The 23,826-nt window shown below is 37.5% G+C and overlaps 2 protein-coding genes across 3 annotated transcripts; one reads left to right on the top strand and one right to left on the bottom strand.

Moving 5' to 3' along the window:
* Nucleotides 1–9,809: 9,809 nt before the first annotated feature.
* LOC143879178 (cytochrome P450 724B1-like) lies at nt 9,810–13,654 on the top strand. Its single transcript, XM_077381398.1, has 9 exons — nt 9,810–10,078; nt 10,447–10,771; nt 10,935–11,087; nt 11,219–11,458; nt 11,573–11,659; nt 11,755–11,833; nt 11,965–12,071; nt 13,035–13,159; nt 13,435–13,654. The coding sequence occupies exons 1-9, from the start codon at nt 9,870–9,872 to the stop codon at nt 13,538–13,540; spliced, it is 1,431 nt and encodes a 476-aa protein (XP_077237513.1). The 5' UTR covers nt 9,810–9,869; the 3' UTR covers nt 13,541–13,654.
* A 1,259-nt stretch (nt 13,655–14,913) lies between these two features.
* LOC143879177 (putative galactinol--sucrose galactosyltransferase 2) lies at nt 14,914–22,947 on the bottom strand. Of its 2 annotated transcripts, XM_077381396.1 has the most exons (14): nt 22,534–22,947; nt 20,681–20,940; nt 20,378–20,468; nt 20,220–20,268; nt 19,980–20,071; nt 19,521–19,628; nt 19,259–19,387; nt 18,748–19,158; nt 18,476–18,617; nt 18,321–18,388; nt 18,101–18,235; nt 17,766–17,986; nt 15,521–15,609; nt 14,914–15,353 (listed from the first exon to the last, which is right to left on the bottom strand). In XM_077381396.1, exons 1-14 carry the CDS (start codon nt 22,833–22,835, stop codon nt 15,066–15,068), a joined length of 2,385 nt encoding a protein of 794 aa, XP_077237511.1. In that variant the 5' UTR covers nt 22,836–22,947; the 3' UTR covers nt 14,914–15,065. The 2 variants fall into 2 exon arrangements, with proteins under 2 accessions (XP_077237511.1, XP_077237512.1); XM_077381397.1 differs by lacking the exons at nt 14,914–15,353; nt 15,521–15,609 and adding an exon at nt 15,648–17,588.
* Between the last annotated feature and the right edge of the window lie 879 nt (nt 22,948–23,826).

The raw sequence follows: 23,826 nt of genomic DNA on the forward strand, positions 1-23,826 counted from the left end.
GGTATTTCTGTCACATAGAAAGCTTGTGACATCATGTCTAGGCCGTATTAGCAAATTTACCAAAAATATCATTATTTCAGGATTATTTTCTTTTGTACCCACGAGGAGAAAGATATAAAGAGAGCAATGGTCCCTTGGAACTAATAATTTTGAGGAACCCAAGAAGAATATATTGCAAGATGTGCTTTGACTCGGTGGAATCAACCCCAAGACGTTCAAGACCATCGTCATCCTTTTTGAAAAAACATTTCTTTTCTTTTTCCTAAACCTATCTCAATAGAATCCAATGTCAAATCAGTGGCCACGAGAACAGAACATGGAAGGTTTGATTGCTGGGAAATCCCACAATTTTAGTGGACAGAAATGACAGCCTAAGGTCATCCCCACAAGCAGCAATTTGCTGGTTTGAATGGAATAATCAAAGCTGAGCTTTATACTGCAATTTGCTTTGGAGTTTTGAACTTTTGATTTACAACCATGACTTATAGTAGTCTTCTAATGGGTTTCTACCAAGAGTTCCCAAACTTTTTGGATGCTTTGCAAGTTTCAATTCAATCATTGTAAATTTACAAATAGAGAAGCTAAGACTAGAGAAAACAATTAAACATGTGTTGAACACATTTTTTTTTTTGGTGGTAACGAAGGGTGTCCCCACCCCCTTCGCGGGTAGGACTATTTCCCTACGGATGAGTGCAATCATCCGGAGACCACGCGCATCGGGTAAACAAGGGGGGATTCGAACGCTCGTCACTGGGGAGCAAACCCATGACTTTACGCCAAAGAGCCACACCCTTCCGGGTTATGTGTTGAACATCTCATACAACATTTCATTGATTTCTTTTATGAGTAGTTATTAGCTATTACATCATAATTAATTAATAACAAAAACACAATCTTTTCTATTCGTGCTGTTGATGGACCTAGACGTTCGGATCCAAATGATCTAAGCATTAAAAGAATGTATTTGAGGGTGACAGTTGGATTTGAATAGTGTCCATTGGATCCATATCCTAAGGTCTGAACTTATATTGGATCGTGCCCCAAATGTAGCCACACAATCCGATGGAGTGTCCTAAATCTGAATGGAGGATAACCTAGGGAAGTACCCTTCATATTTTTGTTTATTTATGTATATTTATTTATGAAGGGTTATTTTGTAATATATAATAACCATACTCAAAATGACAAATAACGTTTTATTTCCATGCCTTCTGTTTTGATGACATTTCTCCTCTAGCGCGTGCGCTTGCGCTTTCTCTCATGTTTCTTCCTTCTTCTCTTTCCTAAACATAAGCCCTGATTGTGCACAACATAAGTAGGAGCTAGGATGCTCTGATGTGAAATGGATCGTGACCCAGACTCAAAAAGTAGGATTTGATAGATCATGACGAAGACGTAGGTAGATTCGATTTGAAGTTGATTCATTGACACTTAGAGTGGTGTAGCTTATTGAAAATCAGAAACTAAATCAAGGATGTTACCATATTCTGATGCATATAAATTATGGGTTTTGCTAAGGAGTGCCGTAAGGGCACCCATTAAGGTGCATATATTGGAAAAGATATTTTCCAATCATTTTACACGTATTTTCATACTTTTACGCCTGTTTTAAGGTTTCTTTATCAAAATATTTGTAAAATATCTTTTCCAACACACCTTTTTTTTTTTTTTTTTTTTAACCCGGAAAGGAATGCGACCCCGGGGCGGGCCTCTGCATATTATTTATTGAAGGCACAATACAAGAGGAGGGCAAACAACCAGCCCTCTAGACCGCGACAAACAAAGGGGTACCAAAGACCCTACACAACACCACCTTATCTTTTCCAACACACCTTATCTTTTCCAACACACCTTAACGGGTGCCCTAATGGCACGCGTTAGCAAAACCCATAAATTATATATGGATCTAAAACACACACACACACACACATTAAAGGGATTTGCTAGCGTCCATTGCAAAAGTCATTTCGTGGATGGTCTGTTGCATGTGAGAGCAAATCCCATATATTAAAATAAGCTCCTCAGTAATTTCCTCCTGTTGAACACAGATGGTGCTGGTAAAGGAAATCCTAGCATTGCTGGAAGAGGGGGTATTGCAAGAATGCCACTTTAGGTATTAATAAAATTTAGATTGAATATGATAATTTTGTCCTTGTCAACATCATCAAAGGTAAAGACATAGCTCCTTGGTACATTCACTATATTCTAAAAGAATTAAAGAACATATCATCTGATGTGGATTTTGTTATAACTGATATTTTTAAGGAAGGTAATCTTGCGGTGGACAACTTGACCCATCATGCTTATACGTGATACCAACATTAATGCAATTTTTTGGGTTGGGCTACTCTTCCCAAGAACTTTAGAGTAGTTGTTAGATGTGACCAATTATGTATTCCTTATAGATAAAGTGTTTCATGTTTTCTTTGTAGAGGGGTTTTATTTTTTCCTCTTCCTGTATTTTGTTGGGTAAGAGGGAAGGTTCTATGCCCTCATCTTGTAACTATTTTTTCTAATTGATAAAATTTAAGGTGCCGTTCTGATTCCTAGATAAATTCCTGGTTAAAAAAGAAAGAAAAAAAGCCCCATTTCCTAGATAAATTTCGGGTTAAAAAAAAGAAGAGAGAGGGTTCATGAAGGTTGAAACTTGAAATAGATGTTTTGCTCGTGTCAGTTCCTCATTCCGGTGAACTGCATCCATCCCAAAAAAAAGGCACCTAGGCAGCTTCATCTTCTCACCAGAGGTGAATCATGGGAAGCAATCGCCATCTTGGGGAGAAAGGAAGGAGGACCACTATAATATTTGTCTTGAATTGACCTACAGAACCAAGTTTCAATCCAAGTCTATGAATGATTCCACTTGGAAATGTCTTAGGGCCCAAAGTGCCATTTAAAGCTAATAGATTTAAATGTTCTTACATTCTCAAGCATGCTATGATTTAGAAGACCAAGTAAACATAAACCCTAAAATGGAAGCCTATGAAAGGAAAAGCTTTCTTATTACTACTTATCACCACCCTAGGGCCTAGTCATGCCCTCACGGATTCCACTTACATCTCCATACAAATGGTCGCTTTCAACTTTAAATTAGCTTTACTGTTTTGTTGCAAGATATTCATTATATTCAACAAGAAAAGGGTTAAAAAATTATATGCCTCTAGTAACTTTTTTTAATTTGTAAACTTTAGGGCCTGTTTGGATACCAAACATACTCTGTATTTGGATTTGGAATTGAGTTTTGAGTGCAAAATGAATAGATCCGGCAGCTGATGTTGAGGGAGAGAGAGAGAGAGGGAAGGGGGTACTTTCTAGTGGAGGGGAGAGGTTGAAGAGCAAAGAGGGTGTAGGAAACTGTGCCACATCCGTTGATTTCCAATTTCTTATTTCCACAGTAAACTTAGAAATTTGATTTTTTTCACTGTCAGCTGCTGAATTAGAAATCCAAGAATTTGATCCAATCAAAACTACAATGCAAAAATGGCTACAAATGTGAGAAATCAAAATCAAAATCTTCTCGGCATCCAAATGGGCCCTTAAGGTGCCGCCCCGGGTTCCTAGATAAATTCCGGGTTTAAAAAAATATATATCCAACAAGAAAAGGGTCTTCTTGCAATATTATTTTCTTTGCATTTTTACCCTTCTACCGATCATAATTCAAATCTAGCTTAGTAAAAAGTTAGACAATAAATAAAGGAAATGATATTATGAGAAGCACATGAGAAGCATGACCTAGGCCCGCCCACACTAACTCAACATGATCTCAACCCTTCGTCTGAGTGGCCTGGATATGTAGATGACGTAATGTGAAATCACTTCATGAAACATTTCTAACCAAAGGATCATAACTTAAATGAGGATCATTAATTGCTCATTTTCTCTTAACTGTACAATTTCAAACCATCAATAGGGATTATTAGGATCATGTGCTGGCTTAGTTTTCTCATGTTTATGATAGGGCCCACAAAATAAAGGGTAGTGGATTATGCTAATGCCATGTGGGTGGTCCTGGATTAGGATTCTATTTGCTTCTTGTGTAAAGTTTCTCAAGGACAGAGAGCATCATTCCCCATAAAGTACATTAAATAGTGGAGCTGATATTTGCACCCCCTTGTTTTGCAACCCTACCCACGCCATCTCTCTTTTAGAATTTTCTACTATTTGTTGTCCCAGCCAAAGAGAAATCTAGAGCAAGAAATGGGGTGTATGGTGCTAGAAGTTGGGTCTGTAAACATGGAAACGAAAGGATATATGAAGGTGAAGGGAAGTGATGCAAAGGACAACAGAACAAAGGGTGTCATGGGTTCTTTTCCATCTGCATCAATTTCATTAAAAAACACATGTTCTGGTTGAATTGGCCGTTCACAACCATTTTGACTCTGTACATAGTAAGAAAGACAAGCATTTGTAGTACGAAATTGGGTCTTTGCCTTTTTTAATCTTATGTCCTTAAAAGTAGATTGAGATGTATCCAACACATGGGGGCGTAGTACGCACCTACTATTATCGTATTTAGTTCAACGCATGGATGATTAGAAGCAGAAGAGATAGCTTCCATTTATAGCACTGAAATGCTACCCCCCCTCTCTCTTTCTCTAATAACTTTTTAGGGTTTTGTATGGAAGTTAAAGCACGGGGACATTTTCTAGTTTCTACACCGATCATGACCCCCCACGGTATTCAATACCCAACTAGGGTTTTTGGTGGCACGTGAGATGGTGGGGGTTTCACTCAAGTGCCATTACATGTGGGTTGGTAGGCAGTCGGTGTTCTAGAACTAGTCTTTTTGTAGCCAGAATCCGACACCTTACTTTCATCATTTCCTCTTGTTTTTTAAGTGAAATTCATAATCAATTTTATTTATGTAGATTGGCAAAAGAGGCCCAAGATTGCTAATCATCGCTTTCAGTATCATATATATGTTGTTTTTTGTGTGTTAAACTTCCATACAAATTGGTTTTAATCTGTTTGGATTAACTAATTTTCCTTTCAATGTGCAAGAGAGTTCCATGTGTGCCACTTTGAATTTTGCATAGTAAAATAATGATTTTTTCTGTTACTAAGTTCTCTTGCGCTCGGAGAATGTTGATTTTTTTCTTTTCAGGTAAAATATCAGTATTTCAAAAACGAGGATGCTGGTCAAAATGCAACGAAAGCAAATTCTAGTCGTCTCGGCACAATGCGCTCGAGTAATAGGTCGACACAGTCATAACTCGAGAATCGAGAATATCAAAGGAGTTTTAATTGATTTTGTAGGGCAAAATGTGGGCAAGGTAAAAATGAGTTGACTCGGGTTGTCCGTGATGACACCATGCACAGTTTTGAAACTAATGAAAATATCCTAGTTTCATAGAAATGACACAATATCCCTATCTCAACAGTTAATTTTAAAGTAATATCAACATCTCTATAGTAATCTTTGATAGTCAAACAAAAGACGAACACCGATCGAAGTCTCGTCCTCTGGTTAATAAGGTGTTAGAGGAGAGTTCAACCCAAAAAGGATTTCTGTCAGTCATTAGAAAAATCAATCTAAATTGTAAACCTAGAATTTAGATTAATTTTCAATGGCGGAGTTCCATTCTTTCGGTGGTCAGATTTTCCTCATGTCAACATTTGTGTTGGATGGATGCAGAAGATAACTTCTCATCCTCTTCTAGACATGTCGTGCTTGTCTATGAACAATGTTGGTAAATGGTAATGAAGATGGGATTGCATTTTCTTGACAACCCTCTATAATATTGTAATATGTGTACTAATTAACTAGATTGTGTTAATTTTTAAAAAACTAAAATTTAAAATAGAATATCAAATGGATTAGCCACACTACGACAACAGAGAATGTTTACATAATATTTAGTCAAATAATATATGAAGGATGCAACCTAAACAGTAAAAATTACAACTATGTAGCTATAAATATAGGCTACTGATATTGACGCTACTATGTTAGATAATTTTACAAATTCCGCTTGAAAACCTTTGAAAGGTTAATACAGTTCCCAAAAAGCTCTCGAAGCAAATTAAAAAAGAAAAGACAAGCTGAGTTTGTGCAATTATTTAAGCATAGTAGTGTCAGTAGCCTAAATATATTTAAGATGAAATAGCTATTTCATGCGAAATTCATTTTCGCTTGCAATTGAATTACGTACATTCATTCAAATAACCCCTATCACATACAGATTACATGATGATTCGAAAATTGTCGTCAAGTAGGGCCACTGTGGATGCTAGTCTAGAAACCGCAACAATTGGGCAATCCTAGTCATCGAATCATTAGCTTGCAAAGGAATGGTTCATATTCAATTTTGTTATGAGATAATTCATCAAATAGTTGGATCCCTTGACTGGTGAACTTTATGAATCATTGTCAATCCATAGTGGAGGAAGCAGCAACATTACATGGTCACTTCAAGGTTTTGTGGGACACACATTTCAAAATACATGTTGGTTTTCTGTTGGACACACTAATTACTTTACCTAAACACAAACACTACTGCCTTTCTAAATTACATGTTTTGTTTGTGCTGCATATGTAACTCCCAATATTAGTAGTTTAATCACAACATAAAGCTCTCTCTATTCAAAGACAAAAATATTAGTTGTTTCCTAAAATGATCGGGGAAGGGAGAGAGATTTATGTTTATGAAACCTAAATATACGAGGTATTGTATACTGTTGAAGTATAAATGAATAAATAACACCAACTCTAACAGCGAATGCTTTTGGAGTATCAGAGCCAGTTCACTGTAGAGCTAGGTTCACGATAGGTCCTTGGGAGGTCATGGGTTCAAAACCCAACAACTCCTTGATATTAAACATTCATGTGTGGCCAACCCCGAAAGAGGGGTCATACGTGAGGGGGAGTGTTAAGTATAAATGAATAAATAACACCAACTCTAGCAGCTTAAGCTTTTGGAGCAATTGGTTGTTTCACACATATCTTATGGGTATGTGACTGTGGGAGTGAGAATGATTGCTTATAAGAACAACAAGACAGGGGGTACGATGAATGGATAGATTTCATCCATATGATCGCCATGCAAAATGATCCATTAGATGAATGGATAGATTTCAACCATACGTTGTGGAAGAAGAAATCTATCCATACCTTGATGAATCTGACATGCATTCATGAGAAAAAGAAAGAAGTAGCCAAAAAAATTACCAAGGGGCCATACGTGAAGTGAGTCTATATCGACTTGCAAAAGAAAAGATTAAAGAAAAGGAAAGTTAAGTCGTTGAAGCTAAGGTGAATGACTAAAACTGTCGCTCGTGCGGGTCATAAAGAAAACGAATAAAGAAAAGAAGGTGAGTCAAAGAACCATAGCTTCCCCTCTCTGTGATTGGAATTGGGATTGTTTCTTTTTGGCCCCCCTCTCTGTCTCAGGGGCTTGTTTTGCAAGTGTTATTGTTGTTGTTGCCCTCTGCATGTAGAGGGCTTGCTTTTCCTGCTTCATGTATATCTTTTCTCATTAATACATCTGGTCGGGGTCTCGCCCAACCAAGCTTACCCAGCAAAAGGAAAAAAAAAGAAAAGAACCATAGCTCCCAATCAGCAGCTTCTAGTACGAATAATCAAAAACTAAGAAATTGGATATGCCTTCGGTTTTTTATATAATTACGAATGTGAAAGTTGCCCGTTAGAAATGAATGATCACTGTTAGGTCTCGCATGAGACATATGTGCATAATCTGGGCCGTTGATTTTAGTTGACGATCGTAATTCATATGATCTTTGGTCCCACACCCAATGGAAATCCCATCCGTAAGATTGTGGAAATGAAACAAAATCTATTAGGGAAAAAATTCCACAAGAAAGGTTTTCCTCACTCATATTTTCCTTACACATATATTTGCAAGTTGGACGTGGATTCTCAACCCTCAACTTTTGCAAGCTACTCGTGCGTGCACATGTACAAAAATGGGTAAACCCGCGCCCCCCCCCCCCCCCCCCAATATGGATTATCGCTAAACCATTCATTTGATTGTCCGGACATAGATATGTCGTGCACCAAATTTTTTATATATGGGATTATCTTAAGATGGCTTAGAAAAATTCAAAAACTACATTTTCAAAACCTCCTAAAATCGGAGGGTTAGGATCATCCTGTGGATATAATTTTTCGTCTGCTGCCTATGTACATCATGAATTGGAATTGACATCATATTCCAATTCTTTCTCAAAATGAAAGACAAAAAAAAAATAAAAAAATTCAAACAATTCTTTTAAAATTCCATTCTGACTAGGGCTGATTCAGAATACCACCTCTGAGGGCGGGAAACAGCATTAATTCCTCTCTCTAATTCGGCTCCGGTGTCAATTCCATGCATTTGATTCAGCTCTCTTCATGAACGAAACTTTGTAATTAGACGGAATTGGAATCGGAATCAGATCCCAACTCCCGAACCTAGAGCTAGACCTGGCCGGGTCAACCCGCGGGTGCGGGTCACACGGGTCGGGTGAGAAAATGACCCGCATTTTTGCGGGTCAGAACTTAGGTGACCCGGGCGGCCCGCGAGTGGGCCGGGTCAACCCGCGGGTCACCCGCAAATTCAAACAGTAGCTTATTTTGGGAAATGTTATCACTAAATTTTGATGAGGGCGGTATGGCCGGCACCGTGGGATGATCCAAACCGTCCATTAGATGGCCCACAGGCTAAATAGGTGTTGCCCCAAAAATCATTTCAATAGGTTGATCCTAACCCTCCGATCTATAGAGGGTTAGGATCAAGTGATCAACCCTCTAACATTCAAATCGGAGGGTTGGGATCAACCTATGGTGCTAGCCATAATCTATTCAGGCATCAAACCCTTAAAAAATAGATTAGCATGACAAAATCACCATCCTTGGCATTAAAAAAAAAAGCCATCTAACTAGATTAGCATAACAAAATCACCACCCCTAAAAAAGCGGGTGCCCGCGGGTTGACCCGACCCGACCCGTGTTTTTACCGGTTGGGTCACCCGCGGGTTAATTTTGACGGGTCACTAAAACTCAGACCCGTGCCTGCAAATTTGCGGGTGGGTCGGGTCGACCCGCGGGCACGTGTCGCGTTTGCCAGGTCTACCTAGAGCCCTAGAGCGATTCTGAGAATCCAAACGTATCAAATAAGATCATGAGGTTGCAATTTTTCACCCTTGGCATTGCCACGCGCCTCATGAGCGACATGAATGTAATCTCACGCTTATTTCTCATGGATGGCTAACTCGGTAATTACGAGCAACTGTATGGGTGTTTTCTGCAACCTTCGAGATTTACTATCATAATCTGCTAAAACTTGAATTTGCATGTTACAAGCGCGGTTTGGATATCCGGGGTTTTTTCAAAATTTTAGCTAAAATACAAGAGAAGAAGCGGACCAGCCGTCGCTTTTTACTCGTTTCTGACTTCTCGCCATTCTTTCCGACAGCAAGAGAGTAGTAGATCCTCTCATATTTCTAGGTCTTAGAAATCTCAGGATATAGGAGAGATTTTTAAAATCTGAATTTCTCACTTAAAATCGGAAAAACGCTGTAGCTTGATCATGAACTCTTTTACACTGTTTTCAAACTAAAACCCTGGATTCTAAAATCCGCTTATCCAAACGCCCCTCAGTCTTTTAGTTTTTACAACCTAGGATTTCAGCTATCCCCCTTTTTCTCTCTCTCTATAGGGGTCTAGATTCTAGCCTAGCTAGGTTGATTCATTTCCCATGCTCTGATAAAGTAATTTCACCACCTGTAATAATCTGCAGAAAGCCTGCGTTATTTTCTCACACACCTCCCACTTGTCGATAAATTGAACTTCTCACAGCTATATATATTGGACATTAGAGAGTAGCTTTGGTGCCGACTAAACTTCAAGGCCTTTTTCAATAGGATATAATACAATGGTTGCAGGGCTATTCTCTGTTGTTTTAGTAGGTTTGATAGTTTTGTTCTTGGGTTTGATTTTCACCCATTTTTTGCCCTTGCTATTGAAGCTTGGACATGCTCCAAGGGGGAGTTTTGGATGGCCTTTAGTCGGTGAGACTTTGAGTTTCCTTAAGCCACATGCTTCAAATACTCTTGGGAGCTTTCTACAAGACCATTGCTCGAGGTGGAACTTCTTAATTATTTTGTTCTTGAATTTCAGATGTGATTACCACCAAGTAGCTGAATGTCATGTTTGTCATGTTTCTTTTGTTCCTTTCAAAAAATTCTACCCTTACAAAATTGACTTTTCCAATGAATTTGATTCTATTTTTATTTGTACGGGTTTTGTTTCTTTCAGTTTCCACATATGTGGTTTCAGTTTTAAGCATGCAGTTTGAATGAAATTACAATTTTTTTAGTGGTAGAGATGTGATTCAGACCCTTTTTATCAAATATTTAAGTAGTAGAGAAGTGGAATTTTTATGGCTTCGAGTGCTAGAAGAAAGGGAAAACCATAAGAAAGCTAATAGAGTGATGGGTTTTGGTTTTCAGGTATGGAAAAGTCTTCAAGTCTCATCTTTTCTGTTACCCAACAGTTGTTTCATGTGACCAGGAGCTGAATAATTTCATTCTACAAAATGAGGAGAAACTGTTCCAATGCAGCTACCCAAAACCCATCCATGGAATATTGGGGAAATCCTCAATGCTTGTTGTCGTAGGAGACACACATAAGAGGCTGAGGAACTTGGCTCTGACACTGGTCACCACAACAAAATCAAAGCCTGACTATATAAACGATATAGAGAAAACAGCAATTCAAATCATGGACTCATGGAAAGACAAGACACAGGTCATCTTCTGTGAAGAAGCAAGAAAGGTATAAAAAGAAAAGGAGAAAGGAATAAATTAAAGACATCCCCTTCTAGTTAACAGAAAACCCATACTTTTTTTGTGTGTGTGCTTTTCCCTCAATAATGAAAAACTATTCCCATAGGAAAATTCAAAGGTTCTAATGTTCTTTTAGTCTTTTTACTCCCCAGTTCACATTCAACGTAATAGTAAAGCAAGTCCTTGGATTAGACCCGGATGAGCCACAGACTGCAAAAATACTTGAAGATTTTCTCACTTTCATGAAAGGATTGATATCTTTTCCAGTCTATATTCCAGGCACTCCATATGCAAGAGCTGTCCAGGTACTTTAATTCATTTTCATGGAGACCATTTTTAGATATGATAACATAAAGAATATTTCCTATACATAATAATATCCATATCCATTACTTTCGTAATAACTTTTCCCTTGCCTTTTGCTCTCTCTTTACAGGCTAGAAGTAGGATATCTTCCACTGTCAAAGCTATTGTTGAAGAAAGAAGAAGTGGAGGGAATTGCAAAAAGAAGGGTGATTTTCTTGAGATACTCTTATCAGTTAATAGCTTATCCGAGGATGAAAAAGTGAGCTTTGTACTGGATTCTTTGTTGGGTGGCTATGAAACTACCTCCCTCTTGATGGCCATGACAGTGCAATTTCTAGGGCAGTCTCCACCTGCTCTAGAACAATTAAAGGTACCATTCTTTATCCCCCACTCCTACTTTTCCTTTACTATTTCAAGTTCTATTTTACAAACTAAAATTCACGAGAAAATTAGAAATTAAGCATGTCTGATGTTATTTCTGCAGTCAGAGCATCAAAACATAAGAAGCATCAAGCTGAAAAATGAGTATCTGAACTGGGAAGATTACAAGAAAATGGAATTTACACAACATGTAAGCTAATATTTGATCTCCTTTTTTTATTATTCTATCTGTTTTATCATTTTCTAGCCTGTTTTCAATGATGGGTGTATTTTTTTATATTTCAGGTTATTAATGAAGCTCTTAGATGTGGGAACATAGTAAAGTTTGTGCACCGAAAGGCTCTCAAGGATGTCAGATTTAAAGGTTTCCCTCCACTTATGATGGCTGATAATATAATCATGTTATATGCTTTTTCATAATATCATGCATGCATGAGCCCATCTATTTTAATATCCTCAGTTTTTTAATTGAAGAACTTAAATTTTCCTTTACAGATTATTTAATTCCTTCTGGGTGGAAGGTCCTCCCCGTTTTCAGTGCTGTACATCTTGACCCATCTCTTCATGGAAGTGCCCTTCAGTTTCATCCTTGGAGGTGGGAGGTAATTAATAGATTCTGATGAAACTTATCTTGATTTATATGTGTCTGTTCTTTGACTTTTTGAATAGTACATGTGTATATTATATTTTAATATAAAATTTAGCATTTTTTAATGTCAAATAATTATACTAATAGAGAAGAACATGGGGAGGGACCGATCCATATGATCGATACAAGACAACTCAACTCAACTAAGCCTGTGCTCCAAACTAGTTGGGGTCGCCTAATCAATACAAGACAACGAAAAAGAAATCATAAAAGCTCACGATACAAAACCTCGTCAAGAAGGGAGAAAGTGGGAGGTATCCAAAGCCGCCCAAGAGACTCTCCCTCTCTAGGTAGCCTATCAGCTTCACTATTCTCACCTTCTTACATGATGAAATGAAACGGAGGATCCTCTTAAAGAATAACAGATAAAATAATGCCATCTCCAAAGACTTAAGCTTTTGGAGTAATTGATTGTTTCACATGGAATCAGAGTAAAGGTCCTGAGTTCAAACTCCTTGATATTAAAAATCTGCATGTAACGGCCAAGCCAAAAAGAGGGGCCACATGTGTCACGTGTTGGCCAACCCTAAAAAGAGGGGCCACACGTGAGGGGGATTAATGTTAGTAATTGGTTGTTTCACTGATCCCTCGACACGATCCAAGATTTCGTCCATCCAATGAGCAAACTAATAAAGGTGAAGGAATACTCCCCTTAAACCACCTTATAACTTTAAGGGAGTCTTCCTTCACCACTGGGTCAATAATCCCAACACCTCGGATGAACCGCTCTGATCTCTACCTCGTTTGAATTTGTAATCCTAATAGGAGCTGGAAATGTTTCACTGCGTTCAGCTAGAGGGGGGAACACCTATTCCAGTCGGTCCTAGGCTTCCTGGGAAATTGTATTTGTAAACTTTTTCTGTTTCCATATTTTCAATCTGGAAAATTGATTTCTATTTTTTTGAATGAAAATCAGAATCAGAGTCAAACAACGTGCAAGAAATTTGCTCCGTTTGGTGGGGGACCAAGGTTCTGCCCAGGATCTGAACTTGCCAAGGTTGAGACTGCTTTCTTCCTCCACCACCTTGTATTGAGTTTCAGGTACTTAAAATTTTAACCGGATTTCTTATATGATATTATATTGATAACCAATATATTGGGAATACTATGTCTTGTGTGTGCCATAATAGCATTTCCCATTTCTGAGATGGGCTACAATGTCTCAACTAACATTGTGGCATGCCTCACTGTGCTTTGAACTCCACCATACATGTGGCGGACTGTGATGATCGGGACCATTGATATGGGGGATGACCACTTGAGTGGGGCCCCCCTAGGAAAGGTTCCACTAATTTTAGAGACCTTTTTGAATGCAGATGGAGTACGCAAGGCGTGGACCCCCCGATTGCCTATCCGTACGTTGAATTTCCAAATGGGATGCCACTCAAAGTCGAACCTATTCTCTCCCAATCCCTCTTTTGACCCTACATGAAAAGTGAGCACTGTATCTAAGCCAAATCAAGGGCCGCGTTGTAATTTCTTTAGAATTGAGGGACTTAATTGCATAAATGGAGATTTTTTCCATCTCCTTAACTTCTCGCTTGCTTCTCGTCATTATTTCGCGATAGAATAATTATCGGTCAAAATGAAGAGTTTGACTCTCACAATCGAGTTGACTGTGTTTTTGTTTGCTAAAGGGACCCACACACCCTGACATTATCTCGAATTACAAGGAGCAATAGTCTTTGGTTAAAATCCCTAAAAACTCCACAAGATCAGTGGTTGTGAATCTTTTGTGATACTCCTTGCATTACAAAATACAAAATTGGTTTGGGAAGTGATATTTTCACCCCATTTTCGTCCTTGGGCCACACCCCTTCTAGTGTAAAAAAGAGTAGTCCAAAATACACTGGAATGGGTGTGGCCAGGGACAAAAAGGGGGGGTGGGGGGTGAAAATATCATTGCCCTTTGAATCACACTCTTTGGGATTGGATTTAGAAGTCCCATCAATATTTTAGTTTTATCCAACTAGAAAGGACCAGGATGTAACCTTCTCAAGAATCCTGAGATGACAAACTCTGATTTTAGCATCAATATGAGCATATCAAACGACAACAATCACTAGGAATTAGATAAGCCATGGGAATTTTAAAAAATACATTTTTTTGGAGTGTTTAAGAGTGCAGATGCAGTTCGGAACGTGGCCGAAGAAAATTCTAGTCGACTCGGCACGTCGTGGTTGATCAGATTGGTTTTGGTCCAATGAATTTTATACAAGAATAGTGAATCAGCAAGATGGATGGATTGAAAATAGTAATTAGTCCAGGAATCAGTAAGACCTAGCTAACTGTTCTAGAGATTTAATATAAAAAGTGCTTAAAAAACTGAAAAAGTAATATGTTGGCTACCCATCCATATTATAACATTTCATGTGAAAATATTCAAGTATTATTTGTGAGTGGATCATAGGATTCATGTACATTTTTTTAAAAAGACAGAGTTGAACTTGTGAATGTTCTTCTCCTGATTTCGACTTGGATTGTAGAATCTGAACTGTAAATTTGAATTTGAATAGCATTAGTTTTTAGGTGTCTAAGAAACACTACTGATTTCCTCAAATAAGTATCAAGGTCCATAACTGATGAATGGAAGACCATGTTGGCGATGCATCAATTACATAGATGATTATTCGCTCAGTCGAGTTGTTTCTAGAGGCGTGGTCGGCAATGGCTTCATTATATTTACTTGGCGATTCCGTTCAACATTTAGGAATTTGAAAGGCTATCTTAGGCTAAATTCTATCAAAATTACAATTTTTTTGTCTCCAATGATGGTTATGTCACAAATAATAATGGGTATCGAATACAAATCATCTCTAAAAATAATAATGGGTAGTGATGATACAAACTTTCTCCTTCTGAAAATGTTGCTTATAATTTGCTGTTACAGAAATAATATAGGCATGCAAAAATTATTGCAGTAGACCGAGAGGCTATCTCTAAAAACTCAAGCCTCAAAAAGAATATCAATGTCCCAGGAAATGGTTCCATGGGGAATTATCATTGTCAAAAAATTCTCTTTACCTTTGAATTCGAAGGCTTCTTCTTTTGAGTTAACAGTGCAAAACTTTGGTTTTCTGCTTGAATATGCTCCAAAACGACCGGAGCCTCTCCCTTTGATGTTTAATTTACAGTTAGAATGATCTCTGATCATGTTTATTGCTTCCACAGCTCCACCAGAATTATACATTTCAGTTAATCCAATGGCCGCAAACTCAATCTTTTCATTGTAAACCTGTGGTAACCATAGGAGAAGAATCTTATGTTTTCCTTCTAAAATAAGATCACACTTGGAGCAGCCAATTGAACGTGAAATCAGTATTCTCAATGTGTATATGCTTTCAGACACTGATGCCATCTGTTAGTTGGAGTCAAAGACAAGTTGATAGATTAATCACTAACCTTGATTGGAGATATAGTGAACACATCGCATTCCAAAATTTTGAGTGAGACATCCACTGATTCCTTCTTTGACAATCTACAAAGAGATCCTGCAGTTGAATATAAGTACATGATAGTGTAAGAAGAAAGAATGGCATGTACTTGGTATTTCTTGAGCAAAATCTGTTACAAATTTAAAAACTGCAACAAAGCGAAATGGAAAATGAGTAGATTAATCTTAGTCTCTTAGAAATAAGGTCTTTTATGTGTTTTGTGGGAGGAAACTGCAAATCAAATCTGAAGGATGGTGTTGATTAAAATTGACCTGGTGGACAAGCACTGTCCAGATCCGTCCGGATCAATCCTAATGATCAGTTCTTGGGTCCATGAGGGGACATGTATGTGTAATCAAGATTCAAGCCCATTGATATTGCAGACTATTAACCACATGGTCATTGGCCCCATGCCGAATTAATGGACATCCCATCCATAAGATAAAGGACTAAAAAAATCAATGGTTTAGCTTTTCTTGGCAGATCTCTACAACAAGGCTTGAGTGGATCATGGGGTTAGGATCATCCGGTCAAGGTGCTTTTAATGGAAATGGGCTGGACTTGTGGTTACTGGTTGGATCCATCAATCTGATCATGTTCTTGTTGTAGATTTGGCGCCGAAAAAGTGGCTATTAGGAAAGATCCCAACAGCCACCATCTTTCTAGTATTTTTTTCTAAAGAAAAAATAAATTGAACTCAAACAGAGAAGCATGCAGTTAGTATGCACTTGGCAGTGAAAGTCATTTTCACAGGTGTGATAAACACATTTTGTGATGACCATGTACAGTAAACTCATTTGGTACCTAAAGCTGGTTATTAAATTAACAAGATTCAGCTCAATCAAATACTCAACTCAACTAAGCCTTTGTCCCAAACTAGTTGGGGTCAGCGAATGAATCCTTTAGAAAAATTTCATGAAGAAGGTGAAAGAATCTACCCGGCTCAAACTGACTAAGTCTAATCCTGACACTAGTTTGGTTCATCTACATGGATCATTTTCTTCCATTCTCTCCTATCCAAGGTCATGTTCTCTGTTATGTTCCTAGCCATCAAGTCTTTCCTCACTGTTTTTCTAACCAAGTTGTTTTCGGTCTGCCCCTACCTCTTTTTACTCCATCAACTTGGCACGAGTCACTTCTTCTCACTGGAGCATCCAGAGGCCTACGTTGGTTATGCCCAAACCAGCTCAATCAAATACTAAAGGAGATAAAATACGTGTTTCTAGGGTATTGTATGAACTATGAAAAGAAGAGAAGAAGAAGAGAGAGAGAAAGGGGAATAAAAAAGTGAGAAGAGAATAGAATTCATGAGTGGGTCCTACAAACCCTCCTCATAAACTAATTTAATTATAAAAAGTATGGATAATAATGTCCTTAAATATATCACAACACACCCGCTCAAGTTGGTGCATAGATATCCGCCATGATCAATTTGCCTAAGATCTCAAATAACCGAGCCTTGCTCCCTTAGTCCAAACATCTGCTAATTGCTGTCTAGTAGTAACAAAGTGAGTACAGATCTGCCATGACATCTCTAATAAAGTGTTCAACTTTAATATGTTTTGTCAGGCCATGTTAAACAGGACAATGAGCAATGCTGATAGCACCTTTACTGTCACCATACAAGGTCGTAGGACCTTTATGTCGAGCCCCAGATCATGCAAGAGGCCCCTGAGCCAAAGTAACTCACACCATGTGCCAAAGACCAATGCTCTACTTCAATACTAGATCTAGGAACAAGTGATTGCTTCTTGCTTCTCCAAGTCGCTATATTTCCACCAACTAAAGTACAATAACTAGAATTGAATCCTTGATTTGTAATAGACATTCGAATTAGCATCTCTGATTGCCTCTATCTTCAGATTCCACGCCCAATAGCAGAATGGCAGTAATATGGTCCTTTTATGTAATTCATCTTTGCTATTAGTAGTGTACTGTGTACCAATGAATTTTCTTCCACAAAGTTTTATCGTAGAAAGAAGACCACTTTTATAACTTCTTTGAGTGTACCATGCCTTTGCTCTGAGTCGCCACAGCTGTCAGATAGTACTTTTATGAGTAAATCACAAATTGTTTTGGACTTTACACACTATTTTAAGTCAATCAGTCAAATATGAAGCAAGTTTAGGTCTTGATTCAGAAAGAAATTATCTAATAAAGCGAGTTTCACAGGGCCTAAAATACCTATATAGATCAGGTAAGAAGGATTTTACCTGTGTTGAAGGAAAAGACAGCACAATCTCCTGTCCAATTTCCACCAGCAACCTCTTCTAGGTACTCAACATCAACAGGAGAAACATGCCCTTCATGGCATGATGGTTTTGAACTTGACTCATTCTTAACAATGTCCAGACAGGGCCAGGTTCCCGCTCCTTGGCAATTGAATATGCCAATAATGCCAGAAAATGTGTTCAAGTTCCAAATCTTTAACAGACTGCAATGTGAGCACCAGACAAGAAGGTATTGAAGAAAGGGAAGTAGATCAAGATTTTCCATCTGTCAGTTCCTTGTATTCCTAGTGAGCCAGAATCCAGATAAGAAAGTATACCTTTTCCCATCCATAACTGGGTCTCTGAATAAACAATCTCGTGTGGGCCTACCAGGATACCTAGCTCTGAGCACTGACCCGTTGGGAAGTACAAGCCTCTTCAGTATATTGAAATCATGCTGACCAGGCTTATCACTACAGTGACAAAAAAATGGGGATTTCATTATCACTGCCATTAATTTCTTAATAAACAAATCATTGATAGAGTAACCTCACATACCTAACATAGATTCCACAGCCTCCCACAGCTCTAGCTGCCGCATGAAACTCAGCTGAATAATGGTGGCTCTGATATTCAGTAAACATTAAAAATATCAGCACAAACCCAATCAAACAGACAGTAGCATCTAATTGTGAATAAAGGATGCATCTTACATAGAACATATCCCAATCAGGAACCGTGATTTCTCCTAGAAAGATGCTATTGAAAGCCACGGCAGCAACGTGCAATGTCTGTGATAATTGGTTCCTCGGCATGTAATCATCTGATGCTCTGGTAACAGCACTTCTTTTGGAACTGAAATGGTTTAGTAAGCAGAAAAATATAATGATCACATGAATTATACAGTGCAATACTTCAAAAAAATGAATTATATAATGTGATGATTAATGTAAACTTTTACCAGGGCTTGTGTTTATTTCATTACCTGTAAACAGAATCCGTGCTATGAGCCATGCAACAGATTATGTGGTTGTCTAGAAAATTTCTGGCTATGGACTTTTCTAGTGCTTGATGGTGCTGTTGAGTCAGAGTAACCCGCCCTCCAAGCCCAGCTCCAAGGGTTTCAGTTATATTCTGTACATCTACCTTAACTCCATCCACATTCTGAGAGGCAAGATAGCTGTGAAGATCATTGTAGAATTCAAATATTTTAGATGGATCGATTGCACCAACACCGTACTTCTCCATGCTATCCATAGATAAATCTCTTTCGTTTGTTAGAGTTCCCGGAGACTGAACAGGGTATACTAATTTTGAATTGTATTTCTGTGTTCCAGGTGCATTTGGGAGGAGCCCTCCCCAGTATCCCATCAATGCATGCCAGAGGTAGACATACCTTAAAATTTAAAGAAAAAATATTAGTATATGAAATATGACCCATATATTTTTCCTTGGAAAATAACAGCATTCAGAAGAGGTTATTGAATTAATCATACTTCAATCCAAAGGTACTTTTAATGCTCATGATGAAACTCTTGAAATCCTCAGGTCCCTCGTTTGTATTGGCATTAGCAGTTTTCCGAAACTTATTGTTCTCTTTGATGCTGACTAATCTGGCTCCAAACCTGTAATTTGGGAGAAAAGGAAAATCCAGGGAGATGGTATCCATTGATCAGACCCATGGAGACAAGACTAATTTCTGAATAAATGGAAACAGTTTTTTTTTTAATAAATGGAAATAGTTATGGATAAACTTACTGAGAGCCTTCAATAAATGGTTCACCTTCTTTCTGGAACTCATTTTGTGTGTCTTGCCACCCATCATCTATAATTAAAAACTTTGCTGGAGTACCCCCTTCAGATAAGCTAAACCAACACAAAACAAACCAATAATGTGGAAACTATGCTGAGACTAGGCACCTCTGGAGGTTTGAAAATATTAAAACATGTAAAAGCATGAATAACTGAGTGCTTTTTGACACTATAAACAAGGGAGAAAGAAAAATGGCAAAGGAATTGTGATAAAAGAGATACACAAGTCGGGCAGATAGATCCAAATGCGAGATTTAAGAGTTGAAATGGCCTGTATTAGATGAGAATTATTTAGAAGAGTCCAATAAAGGTATAATATGTAGTGGGTTGTGTAACTGGAAGTATGAAAGAAACCAGTGGTGAAATAGCAAGGTGAAAGAAGAAGTACAAGGGAAAACAGTAAACCTCATTAGGCCATCTTTGATACCTTGAGGATTAACCTCAAAGTAGAAAGCATCCCAAGTGCACCAACCAAACCAATCTAACATTCCAGGAAGCTGATTCAATAAGCAACAAAGATCAGCTTATTGAAATCAGTGAATTTTTGCTCAATGAACATGAAAAAATTGTGACTTGTGAGGCCAAGATAATTAGAGGTGGTAGGCCATGAAAACCAGTTGACCAAGCATGGGAGTCACGACTTGCCTTTTTGGTTTCACGGTGTGAGAAGGTTCCCTTGTGCTTCTCCAATATCCTACAAATGGATAAAGTTCTATAAATAGTTGGCATACAGAATTTCAGAATAATAAAAGTAGGTATTTTATGAAATTTGATCTTGTCCATTTCCCTGAGAGGCAACCTACTTCATAGATTCCTTCATCAGATCAAAGGGATTGTCTCCATAATTTACAAATACTGTCTCTAGAAATTGAGAAGATGCCACAGCAGGGTCACCTAAAATGATATCAAATAGATAAGAACCTTTCATAACTGCATAGTGAATCAGAGATACTTCTAAGTTCTAAATAACAACGAAGTTATCTAAGGGCATATGTAGGGATCAAAACCCATCAAAGGATTTTCTTCAGAACAAAATCTGTGAACAAATACATTTTATTCTCGATCAACATGAAAAAATTAATAATTAGATTCATTCAAAAGCTTACCACTTTCAATGCAAAACTCGAGTTCATTTGCTGAATTCCCTTGCAAGCTGCTTCTAAATTGACCATCTAACACGGGCAAGAAGAGAATATAGCACTCAGGTCTGTTGGAAACCTCATTACTTGTCTCATCAGCATATGATTCTTCCCTTCCCTCCAAAAGTAACATCTGTGTCTCAACAGGAATGTCACTTCCAGAATTCCCTACACGAGGAATCATCCAGAAGATCTTGAATCTGAAGAGGCAAAGTAATCTGTAATTCCTGCATCATAAATATATATGACAAAACTATTAAATCAGTTTTAACCTTTGAAATCTCTCTTTGACTTGATTTGACATGAGAAATGCACATAATGCTTCCATTGACAAACAAAATCTCTGCTGCCATTACACTCAATTTCAATTTGTAAAATGTTGAGATAGACACTGCAGAAATAGACACTAGGAAGAACTATGAAAATCGTGCAATCAGATAAGTTATTTAGGCCCTGTTTGTTTTGATTTTCAGTCCAATAATCAGTTTTGGACTCACAATCGGTTCTCAAAATCCAAAACAAACAGGGCCTTAACACGTTGAAAGCAAATCCCACAAAGTTTTTGCAATGTCTGCATTAATCCACTGACAGAACCATGAATGCAAACATTGTGCAGTTCCATTAGGAAGGATACAAGGCTTGGGTAGTGCTGTCTTTTTTGAAAAAAAATAAATTAATGTTCTGATCGGAAAAAAAAATCTTGAAAAGGTGATGGGGTGCAGAAATTGACTAAAATATCGCATGTTTACATTTTACCTTTCTTATGCTGATAGAAGATATTGCCACACTACTCTTTCAAGTGTAGTCCATTATTTTAACTACGAAATGTTAAATTACGAAGGTCATCTTGATGCAATGGCTAAGCTATCACAACATGTGCTTTTTTGAGTTCAGATAATATCTTAAATTACATGCTTATTAATTTACCAAATCTTGAGATTATAAAAAAGTCAGGCATTCATGCACACATATCAATTGTAGTTTGCCAGGACAACATCGTTCATGATCTTGGAAGACCGGTTAGGAAACAGGAGCACTCCATCAAAAAGAATCAGAACTTTGTTATTCAGATCTCATAAGAAAGAAGATCAGATGGTTCTTTGAAAATACAATAGCAGTGGTGGTTGGGCTGCTTAAGAAAGTCAAATTTCACAAACAATCTAGAAAATGTCTAGACCGTTAAAATGTCAACCAACCACTAGACAAAAAATTTCCAAATTGCAAAATCTAACCTGACAATAAGAATGGATTTCTATATCAGTCTACAAAAAAGATGGGTAAATTTCTATATCAATCTACAAATCGTAACTCCCAATTTATATGCTTCCTGAACACAAGATTGTCAACTTAAGAAATAAAAACTATAACACAAAAATCCAACCAACCACTAGAAAAATTTCCAAAAATTGCTAAATCTAACCTAACACCAAGAATAGATTTCTATATCTATCTACAAAAATGATGTGTAGATTTCTATATCAAGCTAAAAAAAAAGAAGAAATAAAAACTATAACATAAACCCCAACCAACTACTAGAAAAAATTCCAAAATTTTCTAAATCTAACCTAACAACAACAACATATTTCTAAATCAAACTACAAAATTGATGTGTAGATTTCTATATCAATCTACAGAAATGATGGGTCTAGCTTTCAAGCAGCAATAAATCAATTCAATAAAATTAAGACTATTCTATTAATATAAAAAGACACAAACTTCCATAACTTGCAGTTTATCTTCTTCCTGAACACAAGATTATCAAGAATGGAAAAAAAAAAAACATAAGAAACATAATAACTATAACCTAATACCAAACTCACTGAAGAAGTCCAAGCTTGAAGATATGTCGACAGCTCCTCTCCGGCGAGACTGCGCCCAAGAACACTGACCCATTCAATGAAGGCGTGACGATGACATTCTCTGGCACGCGAGTCAGTGCCTCCACACCGTTAATCCTTAAAATCCCATCTCTGATTATGGGTTTTAGACTTACACTCATTGAGTGCTTCCATGACTTCCGAAATTTCAAACACCCATCTGGTAAAACACCACGTTTTGGAGAAAGGAATAGGGAAGAACGGGAATTGAGTTGCAAAAGTTGGGTAAGAGACGGAGAAATCATGGTTTTCTGAGTAATAAAAATGTAGGGGGATTTGAATTTTCGGCCGTTGGAGAAATGTTTCCCGGAAAAGATGGGAGTGGTCTGGGGAATGAGAAGAATTTTAGCGGGTGGATGAAATACTACAGTCCATATCTACTATGGGTGTACACTATTTGTGTTCATTCGAGTGACCAAAATGCCCTTCATTTGCATTGCACGTGGAAGTCACGATCATTTTTCAACTGGTCCTTTGGCTCTAGATCCCACGTTAAATTTTAAAATTACTGACAAACCCCCTTGATGTAACCCCCTCTAAACAAAATATCACCAAACTTTTGTTAATCAACAAAAGGATACTTATATTGGCACTAACCATGTTTTGATAATTGGACCGGACTCGCCTTGTATTTTATTAGTTATCCAGTTTTCAAAGCTATTAAATTCCGAAAAATCTCCTAGCAGCTAGTATAAAAAAGAAACGACAAGGTGAGTTTGGCCCATTATCAAAGCATTGTAGTGCCAACATCAATTAGCTTACAAAGAATATATTTATTGACTGATTATATATTTTCTACCTCTATACCATTGGCCAAGGATATCATTTAGTTTTACGTTTTTATAAGCAATAAACAAGAAATAGATAAAAGAACTCTGTTTCTTTCTGTGTAAAATGGGCATAAAACAAATTTTAAGCCCTTAAAATTTGTTTTACGCCTATTTTAGGTCGAAAGAGATAGAGCCCAAGAATCTAACAACCCTTTGGCCCATTTTGTGCTCAGTGGATGCAATCACGTATCCACAAATCTAGCTAGGTGCCATTGAGAACACCATGATTGGATGATCATTGATCCCCGATGAAAAATTTAATGTTAGATTTTGTATACAAGGATTTATATCATCCAACATTGTAAAATCCTACATTTTACAAGCAAAACCTTGATCTTATAAGTTAAAAACTAGATTGTACATTTTCTTCAGGATTGCAAAATCCAAGTTTATATGGGTTTTAACT

This window comes from Tasmannia lanceolata, unplaced genomic scaffold, assembly GCF_043159265.1.
Source record: "Tasmannia lanceolata isolate RefF3 unplaced genomic scaffold, GAP_Taslan_0.1 ptg000006l, whole genome shotgun sequence".
Taxonomy (NCBI): Eukaryota; Viridiplantae; Streptophyta; class Magnoliopsida; order Canellales; family Winteraceae; genus Tasmannia; species Tasmannia lanceolata.

What these genes read in the sequence shown, in the direction of transcription:
- LOC143879178 (XM_077381398.1), top strand. Translation starts at nt 9,870, where the DNA reads ATGGTTGCAGGGCTATTCTCTGTTGTTTTAGTAGGTTTGATAGTTTTG. An exon ending in AAATGGAATTTACACAACAT is followed by an intron (nt 11,660 to 11,754) that starts GTAAGCTAATAT and finishes TTTATATTTCAG; the next exon opens with GTTATTAATGAAGCTCTTAG. An exon ending in CAAGGATGTCAGATTTAAAG is followed by an intron (nt 11,834 to 11,964) that starts GTTTCCCTCCAC and finishes TTTCCTTTACAG; the next exon opens with ATTATTTAATTCCTTCTGGG.
- LOC143879177 (XM_077381396.1), bottom strand. Translation starts at nt 22,835, where the DNA reads ATGATTTCTCCGTCTCTTACCCAACTTTTGCAACTCAATTCCCGTTCT. An exon ending in CACACCGTGAAACCAAAAAG is followed by an intron (nt 20,072 to 20,219) that starts GCAAGTCGTGAC and finishes TTATTGAATCAG; the next exon opens with CTTCCTGGAATGTTAGATTG. An exon ending in CTGATTGGGATATGTTCTAT is followed by an intron (nt 18,389 to 18,475) that starts GTAAGATGCATC and finishes ACTGAATATCAG; the next exon opens with AGCCACCATTATTCAGCTGA.